Raw genomic sequence first — 18,319 nt, forward strand, 5'->3', positions numbered from 1 at the left:
CCAAATATGTTTCTCAGAAAATGCGCTAAAGTGAGCATCCTCAGTACCAGTAATGCCAGGAATGTGAAAAGTCACTTTGCTCAAGCATATTTCTGCTAAACTGTTTAATTCATTCTTGGGCTGAAATATAATATCATTTCTCATTAAGATTCATAACTGTTTTCAACAAGACATCCCTGCATTCTCTTTATTACCTCTGGCAGATTGGTCCGTTGACTTTGAGCTTTTCCCATGTTCTCTGGAGTTATTGCCCCAGCAGTGAGTCCTGTTGGAGTGAGCAGCGGCCTCCCACTCTGACTTGTAGGTGTGACTGGTCTGCTCCTCTGACTTCCAAAGTTTTCATTCTTGTTGCCTTGGTTGCTAGGAGTGACAGGTCGTGGCATCAAGCTATTCGGAGTCACGGGCCTATTTCCTGACGGTGTTCTGGGCCTGCTGCTCTGTGAGTTGGGAGTTTGAGGCCTGCTGTTATGGTTGCTTGGCGTTTGTGGTCTGCTTGTTGCTAGGGAAACTGGTTTGTTGGTTTGCAGAGATAATGGGCTGCTTTTACCAGCAAAACCTCCAGGCGACTGTGGTCTAGAATTTGGACCAGGCAAAGACGGAAGACCACCTTGAAGAACTGGTGTTAGAAGGAGACTGCTGTGAGGACTGTTAGGACTCCTCAATAATGTACTTTCAGCCATCTTCGCAAGATCCTTCTCGACTTCTGTAACAACAAAAAATATATCTGTTAAAACTGTGTAATATGTTATTTCTTATGTTTAAAAAAATAATAACTGATCAATATGATGAAAACACAAGAACCTTCAAGAGCTAAAAAAAATGTAATGTGATCAAATTAAATTTTGATCTGATCAAAATTTGATCAGATCTGATAAAATTGTATTTCATACTTACACATAAAACATTATACAATAATATTTTGAGTTATACATAATACATAATTATATTATATTCAGTTTGATAATATTATTCATGATTCACACATTCATGATAAAATATTACTTTAATAATATTCTACAATTTCATGTCATAGTAAAATTATTTTGTTGACACTGAGGACACTAGTTTTAATATAAGGTCAAATGAAAATCACTTTTTAGAGTTCTTTGGAGAAGCAAATGTAATAGACACACACAGAACATGCAACTTGAAGTATTTCCATTTTAGAAAACTTGATGAAGGTCCCAATTTCAAAATTTCAGAAAGTAGGCATTCAAGATAATACCTGTGTTTGGATTGAGATGTAGTTTATAGATAGAAAAGAGAGGATACAGAGAATGAGAAAATGTTCCTGGAGTACTTCAGGGATCTGTATTTAAAGCACTGGTCTTCTTAATTTATATAAATGATCTTAATTCTGGTACAGTTAGTTTACTTGTTACTTTTGCAGATGACTCCAAAACAGTAGACGTTGCAAAGGAAACTAAAAATTTTTAGATAGAGTTCAAGACTGGGTAAATGTCTAAACAACATGTAGAAGCAATGCAAAAAGCAAAAAGAGCCTCAGGATGTACAGTTAGAAACACAGAAGTAAAATGAAGAGATGTTATAGTAACATTATGTTTTAACATTAACATTAACATTATTCTAGTAAGACCTCATTTGAATGCGCTGCACAATTGTAGCCTAAAACTATCTTACTGCTCTGGAATCAGTCCAGAGGACAGCAACCAGATGTTTTCCCAGGCTTACAGACTAAAAGAATAAACCAGTTCCAGTCTTTAATTGAAAAGGTTATGTGGGGAACCTGAAACTCTTGATTTTTCCAACAAAGGTCTAATGAAACCCTTAGATCAATTACCTACTAGCAACCAAAGCGTCTAATAATAATAATAATAATTTGTTACACTTATATAGCACTCTTCTGGACACTCCACTCAAAACGCTCAGCACACATCAGCTCAAAGATGATGGCTAGATGAATCAATTGACCTTTTCTTCTTTGCCAACTTTCTTATGCTCTAATGTTGAATAGAAATTCTTATTTCCTTGAGTACCTTTCTTAATGTTCCATAACATCAATTGGACATTCTTTCTTTGAGGTTAAGCAGTACAAAGTTTCAAACAATTTGTTCGGAATTACATTTCAATACCACTGGAAGACCAAACGAATAAAAAAAAATGCTCCTCTTTCATTTTTGTTTGTGTAGTTGGTAGATCGAAAAAGATGTTGTGAGTTTGGAGGTTAATGATTTAGTGTGACAGAGGACCAGTTTTCATTCATTGATCAGAAACAGCATTTACAGTGCCTTGCGAAAGCATTCAGACTTGCACAGTTTTCACATTTTGTTGCTTTTAAGCTTGCTTTTATGACACCTTGAAAAGTATTTCTTTGGTCATTTAGATTGAATGTTTGCTTGAAATTCTCTAACGGACTGAAGGATTAACCAAAATAATTATTCTGTAAACTACTATCATTGCACACAGAGGCCACTCAACTAGTTGTCTGGTTCATTAGGGTAATTCTGTATACTCAAATTAATTTAGGTTTGCCTGGCACAGGTTTTGAATACTTACACAATCAACAACTTTTCCATTTTTCTTTCATATTAATTATCAATGGACTTCTTTTTTTGTTTTCTTGTTTGGAATTTGAGTATGTCATGTACTGTACAGAAGAAATATTAATTGCTATTTCAAAGTGTCATGACTGCAAGCTTAAAGGCATTAAAATGTGAAAGAAATTCAATGGCCAGCATAATTAAACAATGCACCGTACTGTATATAAAGGCTTTTTACATCAACCAGATAATTCTCAAAGGTGAAAAGCAGAGGGATAGATCATACAGTATGGTTTTCACATTGGAGAGAAGTACACTGTGCACTGATAAAACTCCAGGATTGGGAAATGCTTGCTTTCATGTTTTGATATTTGCATTTTTTAAGCATGTGTCAATACTTCCTTCAACCAGGAAGGAAAACATCAACTTATCATCCTTGTCCAGTGGAGGAGGTTGGTTGTGCTTCAGTCCATTTTAAACAAATTATGGATTGAAATTTCTGCTGTCAGTAGTAGACACCAGACATGGATTCTTTGGGATTCTTCTGGATTCTGGCCATAACTAATATAAAAATATCCTAAACATATCTACAGAAATTAATTAAATAATTATTAATTATATTTTTTGTTAGCACAAACATGACTTACATGTCAAAAAGATCACTCCCCATAATTTCTATCCTTTTATTTCATTCTGTTGATGCATGTTTTTGCACATCTGATGTTGTTTTTGCACATTACCTGTTACCTTTTTGTTGTTTTTGCACATTGCCTGTCGTTGTTTTTGCACATTGCCTGTCGTTGTTTTGCACAATGCCTGTTGTTGTTTTTGCACACTGCCTGTTGTCTCTGTCTTTCTAATATATACAATTATACAATTGTATTGTTGTTGTTGTTTTTTTGTACTACTTATTGAGAGCAAGCTAAATAGCATTTCGTTATACCATATACCTGTATATGAGCATAATGACAATAAACTTGAACTTGAACTTGAACTTGAAGAGTATATTAACTATAACCCATGGCACTGCGGATGTGAGTTTTTCCACATTTTATCATAAAGCACCTTTCATCATTAGAGTACAGTTTTGACAGGAATGTGTTTGTTGTTCCACAAGTCTGCTATGTATCACTATCTAAACAGATTCTGACATTCACTTGTTCTCTGGCACTTTTCCACTTAAATTCTATAAGGATGGAGCCATGCTGCTGTTACATTTCTAAGTGGAACTGAACTATGCAGACATTTCAGAGCTGAGAGTCTCTTCCTGTCTGCTATGATCTTTAATGCTAATAGGTACCACACCGTTTGAAATGTATCTTACTATGCAGTGGCAAGAGAAGTGTGCAACTCGTGCACTTGTTATTATATATACGTTTAGGTGTTCCAAGCAGGAGAAAGTGTGCACACATTTCCCAAGCTGTGCACAACACTTGTGATTGTGATTTGAACATGCTACACCACTGTCAGTGGGCAATGGGAGCCAAATTAGAATTCCCTCAGACACCCATAGTGTGTCACTGCACAAAGGAAAAATCTACATTTCCAATCCATAAGGATATTTGCCCATCAAAATCCAAAGCATATTCTAGATCATCATCTTTTTCCTTGAACGCTTCCTGCAGAAAATTATCTAAATCTGACGTATACAACACAAGTATATACAGTGCATGACATAGGGTTAAAAATAAGCAGCATACTGTATCTTTTGGAGGTGTCATGGAAGGTATGAAGAACCCTAGCGAACAATCCCTACAGGGCAAGACGGAGCCGGAGTCGGGTAGGCAGGCAGTGTCGACATCCAGGAGGTTTCGAAAGGGAGAGGAGCTCAGGAAAACAAGCAGTGAAGTGCGGGTTGAGGAAGGTTTAAATAGAAGGTGCGGTGGGAGGCGAGAGACGTGATAGGACGATTAGATCGTGCGCCGTCGTTCTTCGGGAATCGGATCGGGCTGGTGCCTGATTCACTGTGGCCGTGGGAATGCGCCAGCGTTTGCGAGACTTAGAAAGGTTAGGTGACTGATTATGTGAGAGCGTGACAGGAGGATTTTGGATGATCGGAACTCAGTAGTACTTTGGCTTTAGCACAGTGAGGTAGATGATAACAGGTTTTAAACACAGTCTGGGAAATGAGTTCTAATAAAATATTCTCAGGAAATGGTGTCATTATCAATTATACTGAAATATGTAATCTATTCCAGTTATGCTTCCATTTTATATACAAAATTGCAGCTGTCACAACAAGCAAAGTGTCTTGGATTATAGTGTACACTATGTCCAGTTATTCTACTAAGGCATACTTCTTAAATACATTTTCCTTGTAAACAAGATTATAGAAAATTAATACTTTTAAAGATATGAAAAATGCACTCAAGTATATAGTCACACAATATGGAATATTTAGTTTTAAAAAGTGTAAGATCTACATATAAATGGCATAATTATAGCATTAAAATTATAAATTGCATGCTAAAGATGGTGTTATTCTTGCAGTAGGATTGCCTCATTTATGAACAAATTGCTCTTTTCCCACAATACAAAACCAATTCAGTAAATTTTTTTTGTGTTCCTGATAATACAAGTGTGTCAATACTGTATATTTCACATGCAGACAATAAAGAAAAGATGATAAGATGCATTCAAAATTATAAACAAGGAAATTATTTAATTTCTTGAATCCTATTCCAGTAAGTACACATATCAACAAATTTCAAACATAAATAGATTGCTAATTATTAATTTGATCAAATTTAATTTAAATTCTACCATTCTAAATGAGATGTAGCTTTCTTTTCTATATGTTCCTTAGGAACATATTGAACAGCTTCACTGTTTGATACTCAACATTCATCATCACTGACATTTATTAACAGTGTATATCATACATGTATAGTGTTGAAAATATGCTAAAGACTGCAATTTAGGTGTAAATTATAATTCAGCCTAGTACAATGAACCTGGGAAGAATCTTGATATTATTTTGTATCACCTGATACAAGTGTCTGAGATAATATTTGAAATAGTGGTTACAAGTCATATATCTGCATTTGATAATTTGACTATTTTACTATATTCTTAATGGAAGTTATTAAGACAACAATTGAGGAAGCTACTTGAGAACAGCAAGGAATTTACAATATAAAACCTAATTTTTTATACATGTACATGTTAACATTTTAAACATCACTTTAGTTTAAGGTAAATGTATATGATTGACTTGATTCATTTAAGTTATTTTGTTATTTGTTTTAACAGTAGCCAGTCTGTTAAGCATCCAACATGACCCCTTATCATTTTTTATATGAATTGCTTAACTAATAAATATAGCTTAAATATTATAACAAGTGCAATGCAATGCAAAAACAGCTTCAGACAAACATTTTAGTATCCGTATTGACTTATGATCTAAGAATGTGACTTTATAAAGGGCTGAGCTGAACACAATCAAAGAGATACTAGGCTGCATTCAGAATGACTCATCCCACATGACGGAGGCAATATTAGATTCAGACTGCATGGGACTACCCGGACTGGCAAACTAAAAGATTATGTCAGAACAGCAGCATTTTCATATTATAAATTTACTAATGACTAAGCTTTTTTAAATTAGCAATTGCAGACATCTTTATTTTTAATTGAAGGACCCAAATTCATTCATTATTATTATGAATTATAACTGTATTCATTTGAGAGAGGTAGCACTAAAGACGGTAAAATGTCTTATAATAGCAAGAAACAGATCCATTCCCTTTAGCAAGGTATTTTTCCAAGACTGTTCCAGCAAACCCATCTTTATAAATGGGTACCAACAGCTGTATATAAAAATCAGTTAATGGGAATCTCTATAAATTTCTTATGCAATAAAATCAAGAATACAAAATGACATTATTCTCCCAAGAATGTGGAAGTCAAGAGCACATGTGGCCAGCAAAATCCCAAAGATTGTGTTTTTGTCATTGTGTCATCTATAAATATAAATATACAGTCTCTCAAAATTCTCATGTAAGGTGGAATTGTGTTGGTTGGGCACAAAATTCCCATAAGCAACAATGTAAATGCAGCAAGATTGCAGTCCAGACGCAACTTAAAATCAAACGTTTTAGAAATGTTACTGCTTTATTAACACTATATTTTGATAAAAACTCTCAGTTTGCGCCTTATTATGTATATGCTATGCTTGAATTTTATTTACAGAGAAGAAATAACAGAGGTAAGAGCGAGTTATAGTATGAATGTGTGAGCTGTGAGAGAAAAGGGGTAACATTGTAGGTCCTATTGATGAAATCACGTTAAACCAAATTTGTGTAGGTGGAAACCACACTAATCGACAAACTTTAATATAAAGTATTTTAAACTTTAAAGTAAAGTAATTTGAATCTTTGTCAATAATTGGATGGCTTATCAAAAAAAGAAAAGAGATGACCACAAGGTGACCACAAAAATGCAAATAAAATTAAATTGAGAAATTGCTAAACATTATCAGATAATAAATTCTAGAAGGAGGAAATTAGGCTGTTCAAGGGGTAAGTGCACTGCTTTTTTGAGGTGTTACTTTTTCAAAACAGCTTTCCACAAAATAACACATTGTCAATTCAATCTAAAGGCTTGAAAGCCTTATATGATCAGATTTAGGATAGCAAGAATCTTTTGTCACAAAAGGTGTCCTTATATGTGAAAAGTTTTTCTTGAAGGCAGTAAACGGTAAAATGTATTGTCTGACTGAGAGTGAGAAGACTTGCAATTTGCATATGGATTAGAATTTAGAATGATTAGCATGAGTCATAATACTCTAAAGAGTAGTACACAATGTGCCTTGCATAACTTGGTCAATTTAAAATATATGTGGTTTTCTACAGTGATCCAAAATAAAAGGCAAGACATGAACAAACAAAGAACTGGAAGGCACATGTCTTAAATTTGATGCCTTATGGTAGTGTTGCCTTTGGTCTACCATGATACTTTCAAGTCACTAATAAAAACGTTTCCAATCCTCAGCTTAAGCCTTTCTCTTTACAAATGCTGTAGAATTGCCTGATCTTTGCATCGTTTCAAGAAAAAGATCAAAACTGATAAAATACACTGGGTCATGCGCAGCAATCGTTTTTGATTCTCAGACACGAATTTGCCAGTTCCCCCCTTCCCAAACACACACACACACACACACACACACTTTTGACTCGGTGCTGCTTGGTTTGTTAAATCAGTAAAAGATGTTCTCGGTGATTGTTTTTCCAAATTCATTAATTGGTAGATCAGTTTTTAGTCAGCCAATCAAGCTCCTTGGTTCCAAAATATTTTGGGGGCAAGAACAAAGGGCTGATTAAAATTTTCTTCAGATGTGTCATTGATAATAAAACAGTTAGTGGATACAATGCAGAGTTTGGGGTTTATCTTAGCCCTCAATATTCATTGCTTAATAAAAATGCCCGTGCGCACATACCAGCAAGATGTTTCTCCATACACAGCAGTTCCTTACTGAAGAAGGACTCCCTCAGTTGTTTCTGGCTTGGGGAGGTTCCCCCTCTGGCAGACATGATCTCGGAATCCCAGACTGGTTGACGCTAGTTCAGATGAAAAAGTCGCATTACAAGAAAGAACCTTAAAATGTGCTGCAGTATTTCTGCAACAATTGCTAAATATTAAAGCCAAATCTGTTATAATGAGAAGCAATTATCGTTTTTATGGGGACAAAAAGCATTTTGAGCCGCAATAAGTCATAATGAAAGCTTCGCTATAATGAAAAGAAAAAACTTGGAATTATTGCAGATTACTAACATTATTGCTATATCACCAGTGAAGGCAATAACAGTAAAATTACATTGAGCTAGTTCGTGTCACTCAATTTTGTTTGCAACTGTGAATGTTCTGGCATCATGCTAGAAAGTTCGCCAGAATTTTTTGTAGTTTCTTTGAAGTCTCATTTGGTTTTCAAATTTATACTTTTGAAATAAAGCTCAAAGCAGTACAAGTAGTTAACTAGTTATTGTTTACATTGAGTCAAAGTTTTATCCTGCATGTGTAACGCACATAATCCAGTTTCTTTTCTAAATACATATACAGTATACTGTATATACAGTATATATGATACGTCCTCTACAAATCTAGGTTCTTTCAGGTCTGTTCCCTATTTCTATCAATTATAGTAGCAGTATTTAAAAGAGAGCATTAAATAAGACACATTCCCAATTAAGTTTTATCTCATAGAATAGTTTTATTCTCATAAATGTAGTCTTGTGAAGTCAGGATACGTGAATAAAAACGTCCATTTAATCTTCATCTTGATAATTATGAATAATGTGGCTTTGACACAAAAAGGTCACCAGAATAGTCTAATAGATTTAAATGTATGAATACCTTTAATTTTATCCAGTATGTTATTTACTGTACAATGACTAACTATGGACCCAAAAAAGAAAATGTATTAAAATCAGTACAAAATTACTGTATTAGTATTTGGCAGTCCATATATAGCTTTTCATTTTAGTCAACTTAATAGAAAAATGATTGATACAACCATGTTATTTCAAAATAGCTCTACAAATCATCTTCAGTCCTATAAACAATCCCCCCGATACAGGAAATACTGTAGGTGGAAGCATGGTCTACTTTTTGGAAATGTCAGTGTAATTGGTAAAAAGAAATGTTAAGGAAAACAATTGTCATAGCAAACTTTAGGACAGTGCCTGAAGACACAGCTGACAGGTTCCTTTATGTGTCATTAAGCTTCACTACAGATCCAAGTAGTGTCTGTCATAGCATAAATAATAACTGAAGCCAGGTAATACAACTAATCACCAGATATTGACTCAGGTGTCACAGGTGTCTTTAAAAGAAGAACTAGAGGTTTTACTTCTAAAAGGCAAGTACAGTTGAATTTCATTGCTCCACAGCCAAATGATTTAAAAAGCTACATCTTAGCTGTTGAGTATAGAATTAAACTCTACTTGTCTTTTAGAAGTAGAGCTTGTGTACTGATGCATCTCCCACATTTGATCAAACTGCTTCAAACAGCTTTATGTTTGGTCAGTATAAGCAATGTCATAAACAAAAAGCAACAAGGTTGGAAACCTCAGTTTTAAAAGAGCTGCAAAATTACTAGTTCAGAATAAATGTTTTAAAAAGCGCAAAGCTTTTAAAAATGTATTGCATCTAATTAATGAAAATGATCGACATAAATTTAATATTCAGTAGCAGTAGTACACTGTTCAGAAATATCCTTACATTAAATATTTCCTTTTTAACATCATGACTGCATGAGAAAAATAAAACAAGCTTGCATCTAAATGCAATCCTAAAGTATGTTTTACATTGAACATTTAACGTGTCTGAGAGATATAAATCCAATTTTCATGGCTGAGTTGTTTATTTTATGATGTTTCTGACATCTGCATTGCTGGCGTCATGACTAAGCTATGTCAAAGTTTACAATAACAAAGCTAAACAAAGCTTTTTGAACATCTTAGATATTTATCTGTTGATGTAATTATTGGACAGACAGTAAAACACTTCTATGTGCTTTCAGAGGGTAAATGATTTGAATTAATAATAGCGCTGGCATGCTACATTAATTCCTGAGAAGAAAATGTCCTGTGCTTCTATTTTCCTATTTAGTATACTGGGTACTAGGTTTGTGGTGAATGAAGGGTCACGACTCAGCCACATTAATTTGCCAGAGAAACAAACTGAAGACAAAAATGTACCCCATAGATGCATAGGTGCAGCACATGTGACACTAATGATAGACCTTCGTCACCTACAGTGCCTTGCGAAAGTATTCGGCCCCCTTGAACTTTTCAACCTTTTGCCACATTTCAGGCTTCAAACATAAAGATATAAATTTTTTATTTTATGTGAAGAATCACCAACAAGTGGGACACAATTGTGAAGTGGAACGAAATCTATTGGATTTTTGAAACTTTTTTAACTAATAAAAAAATGAAAAGTGGGGCGTGCAAAATTATTCGGCCCCCTTGTGTTAATACTTTGTAGAGCCACCTTTTGCTGCGATTACAGCTGCAAGTCGCTTGGGGTATGTCTCTATCAGTTTTGCACATCGAGAGACTGAAATTCTTGCCCATTCTTCCTTGCAAAACAGCTCGAGCTCAGTGAGGTTGGATGGAGAGCGTTTGTGAACAGCAGTTTTCAGCTCTTTCCACAGATTCTCGATTGGATTCAGGTCTGGACTTTGACTTGGCCATTCAAACACCTGGATACGTTTATTTGTGAACCATTCCTTTGTAGATTTTGCTGTATGTTTGGGATCATTGTCTTGTTGGAAGATAAATCTCCGTCCCAGTTTCAGGTCTTTTGCAGACTCCAACAGGTTTTCATCCAGAATGGTCCTGTATTTGGCTGCATCCATCTTCCCCTCAATTTTAACCATCTTCCCTGTCCCTGCTGAAGAAAAGCAGGCCCAAACCATGATGCTGCCACCACCATGTTTGACAGTGGGGATGGTGTGTTGAGGGTGATGAGCTGTGTTGCTTTTACGCCAAACATATCGTTTTGCATTGTGGCCAAAAAGTTCGATTTTGGTTTCATCTGACCAGAGCACCTTCTTCCACATGTTTGGGGTGTCTCCCAGGTGGCTTGTGGCAAACTTTAGACGAGACTTTTTATGGATATCTTTGAGAAATGGCTTTCTTCTTGCCACTCTTCCATAAAGGCCAGATTTGTGCAGTGTAAGACTGATTGTTGTCCTATGGACAGACTCTCCCACCTCAGCTGTAGTTCTCTGCAGTTCATCCAGAGTGATCATGGGCCTCTTGGCTGCATCTCTGATCAGTCTTCTCCTTGTCTGAGCTGAAAGTTTAGAGGGACGGCCAGGTCTTGGTAGATTTGCAGTGGTCTGATACTCCTTCCATTTCAAGATGATCGCTTGCACAGTGCTCCTTGGGATGTTTGAAGCTTGGGAAATCTTTTTGTATCCAAATCCGGCTTTAAACTTCTCCACAACAGTATTACGGACCTGCCTGGTGTGTTCCTTGGTCTTCATGATGCTCTCTGCGCTTTCAACAGAACCTTGAGACTATCACAGAGCAGGTGCATTTATACTGAGACTTGATTACACACAGGTGGATTCTATTTATCACCATCAGTCATTTAGGACAACATTGGATCATTCAGAGATCCTCGCTGAACTTCTGGAGTGAGTTTGCTGCACTGAAAGTAAAGGGGCCGAATAATTTTGCACGCCCCACTTTTCATTTTTTTATTAGTTAAAAAAGTTTCAAAAATCCAATAGATTTCGTTCCACTTCACAATTGTGTCCCAGTTGTTGGTGATTCTTCACATAAAATAAAAAAATTATATCTTTATGTTTGAAGCCTGAAATGTGGCAAAAGGTTGAAAAGTTCAAGGGGGCCGAATACTTTCGCAAGGCACTGTAGCTCATTCAGCAACAAATGCTTGATGGAATAACATTTTTTTTTTCAGTTATTTGTTTTCACTCCACAACACTAGCTGTTATGAAACATCATCATGGGAGACTATAAAATGATAACATAGATTATTCTTACTGCAATTAAATGTCTTTCTCTTTAACTCCTTGATTTGGATTCTCCAATTCGCAATGACCTCATTTTCCAACAGTCAAGCTTTATTTTGCACAGGCACACTGCAAACATGTTCACCTGGTTGTGTTCTTGTCAAGCCATCTGCTGCAGAGAGGGAGGGGAGCTGCAACTCACACTGATGACCCTGCAAGCTCACCAGTCCCTGGCACACAGTGCTAAACACTCTTGCTTGGCAATGATACACTGGCATTCATCCAGTCTGGCACAGCCACATGGTCAGTCCCATGGTCAAGTCAAAAAATGACATACAGTAGCTCATGTCTGGAGCAGCACTGTCTGGAATATATATATATCATCTAAAAGTTTGAACATGTACAATCACCAAATCACAGCGTTGCTAAATATATACTGTATATATATACTAGCTGTAGTAGCATTATATGAAATAATGTTGGAATGTAGTCAATAAACTACTGTATACACACTACTGGATTCAAGGTGAATTTTTCCAATGTCTATTAATAAAAAGCCAACGGACCTCCTCTTAGCCCAAGAAAAGAGAATCTGGGTATCCAGGGTTGTGAGAGGACACTGTTAAATCTGTTTTCTAACAGGGAATGCAACAATGGAATGAAGAAAACAGACCAAACCAGAACAACTCTAACTCTAAGAGCAAAAGGGAGAGTACTTAAAGGAACGTGCTGCACTGACTGACTGAAGGAACAGAACACAGAGAAGCAGAGAACACAGAAGGCTACATGACGACTTGATGCAAGTATTCAAATTCCTCAAAAGCCTTGACAAAGTCAACACAGTGGACTTCTTCAGAATGAACAGTGTGAAACATGAACAGAGGACTCAAGTGGAAACTATGTGCAAGCCACTTACTGTATAACCAAGACTATGAGGGACATACAGTATTTACAGTACTTTTATTTGCCATGTGGTTGAAGATGATACTTTGGCGTCCTTCAAGAAATAACTGGATGAGGTCCTTGAATCAATAAGAAACTACCAATCAGGCCAGATGGCCTCCTCTAATTTCTAACCTTACGTATAGGCTCAGAAAAGTACCTTGACACATCAGTTTATAAAACATGTGGTCTCAATGAGCCTGCACTGGCACGTGAAATACTGTACCACAAGCCTGATACATAAAGACATTTTGTCATGTACACATAAAGTGATTCTGATTCATTCTTTGCCACATTTATCCACACTGAGGGCAGGGTAACCCTGTGCAGGCATGGGACGCCCACCCTTGTGGAAGTCAACACCACTAAGCACATTACCTCAATCCCACAAACCAGGCTGTAAAGCCAGTTTAAAAGAAACTTTGTTTGTTTGCAGGATATGGGATTCAGAAAAAGTAAGGAGAGGAAAAAAATAAATGATTATTCCAGATTTTGTTTTCTACTTGCAGCATTGAAGTTTTGAACATGTTGCCGCAAACAAATGCAGGATTTATGACAGTCTCATGTTTAGAGCTATCATATTGTGTTCACAATTGCTTTTTTCAAAGAATTTTTTCATTCAAAAAGCAGCTTCTGTGTCGGCAAGTTGTTTATTAAAGATTGCAAAGCAGCTTCCCACACTAGCAAAGTAATTCTGTGATATTAATAGGAAAGGCATGCAACGTAAATTGCAGTGGTAAACATCATGCGATGTCCAGCTCATTTTGATTAGATCCCTCTTTAAAATAAATTATTTCAATGTAATAATTGCATTAGTGGGGAATTACTATTGTTGACAGATTTACATCACTTCCAAAACTGACCAGTGTCATATACCTAGAAAAGCATAATCTTATAGTATATAATTAAATTCTTAGAGAAGTGCCTTGACACATTGGTTTGCATGACATTTGGCCTCAAATAGCCTTCACTGGTACTTAACAGGATGGCCGGTCGAGATAAAATAGTAGCTTTGGTCTGAACCACATTACCCAGAAATTTTTGAAACTTTGAGATGTTGATTAAAAACGTTATTGTTTTGTATTTTCGCAAGAGAAACTAAAATTGGGAAGCAGCTTTATATATAATAACAATAATTGCTTACACTTACATAGCGCTTTTCTGGCCACTACACTAAAAGCACTTTACAGGTAATGGGGACTCCCCTCCACCACCACCAGTGTGCAGCCCCACTTGGATGATGTGACAGCAGCCAATTCTGCACCAGCACACTCACCACACACCAGCTCTCAGTGGGGAGGAGAACAGGGTGATGAAGCCAGTTCATAGACCCGCATTATTAGGAGGCCATGATTGGTAAAGGCCAATGGGAAATTTGGCCATGACACTGGGGTGACACCCCTCATAAATATATATACTGTATATACAATAAGAAGTCTTGGTAGCTCAAAGATTTTAAGCTTTTTTTCTTGTGTTTTGGACAGTGTTTTTTTTTTTATTGCACTGTGTAAAACTGTGTTCCAGCCTTCTGCCACCAGGTCTGCTTGAACCGGGATTCAATGTAAATCATACTGCCTCCCTCAAGACTGGTCTGATCTAGCTGCAACTTCAACAAGGCTTTTATATGCATTTTGCATCTGCCTGCCTGTTTCATGCCCACTGAAGCCAACATGGCACTTAACACCAACAGCGTGTTGTAGAGGTGTGGCAGAGCAATGTGGATGTTTTTTATACATTATAACATTCTAATATTGTGTCCAAACTGCCTAGTACCTCCCAAAACTCAGAATTATAAGATGCTTGCAAAGATGCTGATGAGCCCAGTTTCTGTGGTTGAGAAGGTTGACTGGATAATGATGGAGGAGGGGGACGGAAGACATGATCGAATGAACATAGCTACTGCACATTTGTACTGTGCATACAAAATCTTCTGTAACCTATGTTACACAAGGTGTCTCATTGTGTAATTTATGTTTGTCTTCCCTTCAGTTTTGGGATGATAAGCAGTCAAACCGCATCTCGGATCCTGCTTGCAGTGCAAAGTTGAAATCAAAAATAACTTCAAAGGTGTGAAATGTAAAACTTACATTTAAAGTGGAGAAGCACAAAGCCCTCTACAACCTCAGCATTCTTCCTTATAACAACATGAGAAAAACAATATGGTCTGGAAGACATGTACCAATAGAGCACAGCTTGAGTATTTAATAAACTACATGACAATACTATAATGAAAATAAAGTATAACTTCACTAATTAAATAGTATATTACATTGAAAGTTTGATTGCACAATTTAGTTGGCATATGTTCCAATTAAAGAAACTTAGAAAAGGTGAAAAAGTGCAGGAGCTTGTCCTGTATTAGTTCCTCATTAGGCAGTGGAGCTGGTAACACTTTGGAGGTCATCAGTGTAGATGACTAGCTGCATAAAAACAACGTAACATGAGCAGAACCCACACATATATTTTTTTCCCCTGGTGTCCTTGCCAAAACTCCCCCTGGCCTTTATCAGTTATGGCCTCCTAATAATCCCCTTCTATGAGTTGGCTTCGTTACTCTGTTCTCCTCCCAACTGACAGCTGCCATTCTGTTGCTCTTTGGTTGCTGCATATTGGTGGTGAGAGTGGGATTCCCCATTACCTGTAAAACGCTTTGAGTAGAGTGTCCAGAATGGCACTATATCTTATATATATGTGTATACAGCATACACCTACCTGTATATACACAATATAGATGTAAGCAATAATAATAAAGATTATTTTTATTTTGTTATTGTTGGATTGGAAAACGTATAGACCTGGTTTCAATTTCAACAGAATAAACAAAGATAAAATAACCATGACTGCATAACAAGTTCAAAAGTATTTCTGCCAGGGGACTAGGGTATGGAGAATTGCCTCAACCATCAAAAGGCTGCATATGAGTATACAACCTTTTCGTGAAAACAAGCAAGAGCTCATATATTCTGCATTAATACAAAGAGCAATAAATCCAGCTTCTCCAGTGTAATTAGGCTTGTGTATTCAATACTGTCTGCTGACTGTCTCTCTTACTTTCAATGTCGGGTGTATAATTTACTCTCTAAATATACATTTATTGTTGCACTAATTAGACAGTGAGTTTGGCTTACAGAAATAAAACCACAACAGAGAAAACCACCAATATTTCATGTCTGTTCACTTTTAAAAATGACAAACATTTGCAAAATACGAAATCTATCCAAGTAAAAATGAAAAAACATTTCCGAAGATGACAATTGGCAATATAAAGACAGCTGAGTCAGTTTCATCATGCAACAGAAAAACTAGTTTTGGGTTATTTTGCTTTAGGACGTACAGTATATTACAAGAAAGATCCAGAAACACAGTTAGAATCTAAAACTTAATAAAGAATTAATTTAATAGAATCTGGGACTTAATAAGGAATCAATAACAAATTTTGGTGAATCCAACAGAAACGATATTGAAATTGCCTTTGTAATTGATTTAATGAAGAATTCAACCGCGACATTTATGTGGTAATTATCACCTTTGGTAACTGCCACTTTAGATGGTGTTTCATACTGTATGTCTATGCCATACGTTATCCAGGCCTCCAATTGTGTTACTAAATGAAAAGGGTGATTTTAAAGCCAGTCAAAAAAGGACAAAAACAACAAGTAAAGAACTAATAACTACTCTGCCAAAATAGTTTCATTTCTATGCTTAGGAAAAAGTGCATTTATAACCTATTTATACTGTCCTTATGTCTTTATACATTAATCATTTTAAAATATTGTAAAATGACATTTATTGATGGTCATTATGAGAACTGTGAGCACCCGATACTTGTTGTAGTCCCCTACACAGCAATTTCAGCTACAACTGACAATTTGGCAAGGTCATCATAAGCTTCCTTGAACTTGATCCCTCCCTTGATCCAAACAGGAATGTCCCACTTTTAGATTAGAAATCAGTTCTAGATCATTGACCATTGACCAGGATTTCTATTTGGAGAAATTAAATGTGCAACTTATCCTTGATCAAATCACTAGAATATTACATTTTGTAGGTCCTCCACTAACTCTACAATACCAATACTGGCACAAATCTATTACCCAAACTACAACAAAAACATTTTTGTTCTATATGTATTATTATATAATTCCACTTTGAGATACAATTAGTTTTAATACAATTTCATGAAATTAGTTTCATTTATTGAATTCATTATGATTATTAAAAATTCTATTTTAGGCTTAGAAGATTAACACAGCATTAACAGACTTAGTCATGAGAACAGCTTCTCTAATGCTGTTCCCGACATTTTAATATTGCGATTTTTATATTCTAAACACACGATACCTAGCTTGAAAAGACTTCCAGCTTTTATCCACCTTCAGTAAGCTGTAATATCAGACGGGATTAACTTTGTTATTAAAATCATCTTGCTGTTGAGGAAATGAAAATGTCAGTCATCATTAATAAGAAAGTCTATGTTCTCCGCAGTTCTATTTCCCCACTGCTGCAGTCCCACAGAGATCGGTATGAGTACAGACGTGCTGCCCTGTTCAAGGAAAGTAAGTCAACTCAAAAGAGCACTTACTGTAAGTATAAATCCCAGCACCTTGTTACACTAATAAGTCATTAGGAAGCCTAATTACAATTGCTTTTGAAAATGTGCCTAAGAAATAAGCAGTTACTTTGAAAACAACCATATTAAGCTCCTAGAGCTGCAGAAGGTATTCTGAGACTGGCATCACCATATGGGATGAATTACAGCTCGTTCTTGACTTATCTGGCATAGCACAACCTGTAGAAAATATTCTAAACAGAAGTAACAGAAAATTGACAATGACACAAATTTTACAAATATCACACTGCAAAGAACATATTTCTGGAGGCAGGGTGCAAAATGGCTTGTATGGGCTAAAACTAAACAACAAAGCTGTAGAGTAATATAAATATTAAGTTGCCACACAGAGTGTGTCTTCCTGCAAGGAGTCTTCACATTTTGGTGAAAAATGCAACATGCAATTTTAATGCAGATAAATGGAACGTGTACATTTTACCAGTATGTCTGGACCGATTTCCATCTGTTTCACATGTGTATGTTTTGGTGGGGAAAACACTTTGAAAGACTCTTGAAAAGGCTTTCATATTTTTACTATACTTGACTGGTAGGATTCAAAAGGACACTAAAACCTTTAGAATGTTGTTTACAAAAGTATATATACTGAATAACTGTTCTGAACTTAAATCACTGAAAATACTGGGGTTTAAAATATTTTTTTTACATTATTCCCCTTAGGCAGTCAGGAATTTTTGTTAGTAGATGCACGCTGTATTCCACATTTGATCAATTACACCCTCCAAATACCTCTGTTATTTTACAACTGATTTGAAAAAGCATACT

At 36.0% G+C, this 18,319-nt stretch overlaps 1 protein-coding gene across 2 annotated transcripts in view; it reads right to left on the reverse strand.

The window, feature by feature from the left end:
• Positions 1-18,319, reverse strand: part of c8h8orf34 (chromosome 8 C8orf34 homolog) — a 150,589-nt gene that overhangs the window by 21,670 nt on the left and 110,600 nt on the right. For both annotated transcript variants that reach the window (XM_088642285.1, XM_088642283.1), the window contains exons 11-12: positions 7,939-8,059; positions 195-703 (exon numbers count right to left, since the gene is read on the reverse strand). In XM_088642285.1, the coding sequence (XP_088498411.1) occupies positions 195-703; positions 7,939-8,059 (630 nt within the window). The remainder of the gene's footprint in view (positions 1-194; positions 704-7,938; positions 8,060-18,319) is intronic.

This window comes from Lepisosteus platostomus, chromosome 8 (genome assembly GCF_059453375.1).
Source record: "Lepisosteus platostomus isolate fLepPlt1 chromosome 8, fLepPlt1.hap1, whole genome shotgun sequence".
NCBI classification, from domain to species: domain Eukaryota; kingdom Metazoa; phylum Chordata; class Actinopteri; order Semionotiformes; family Lepisosteidae; genus Lepisosteus; species Lepisosteus platostomus.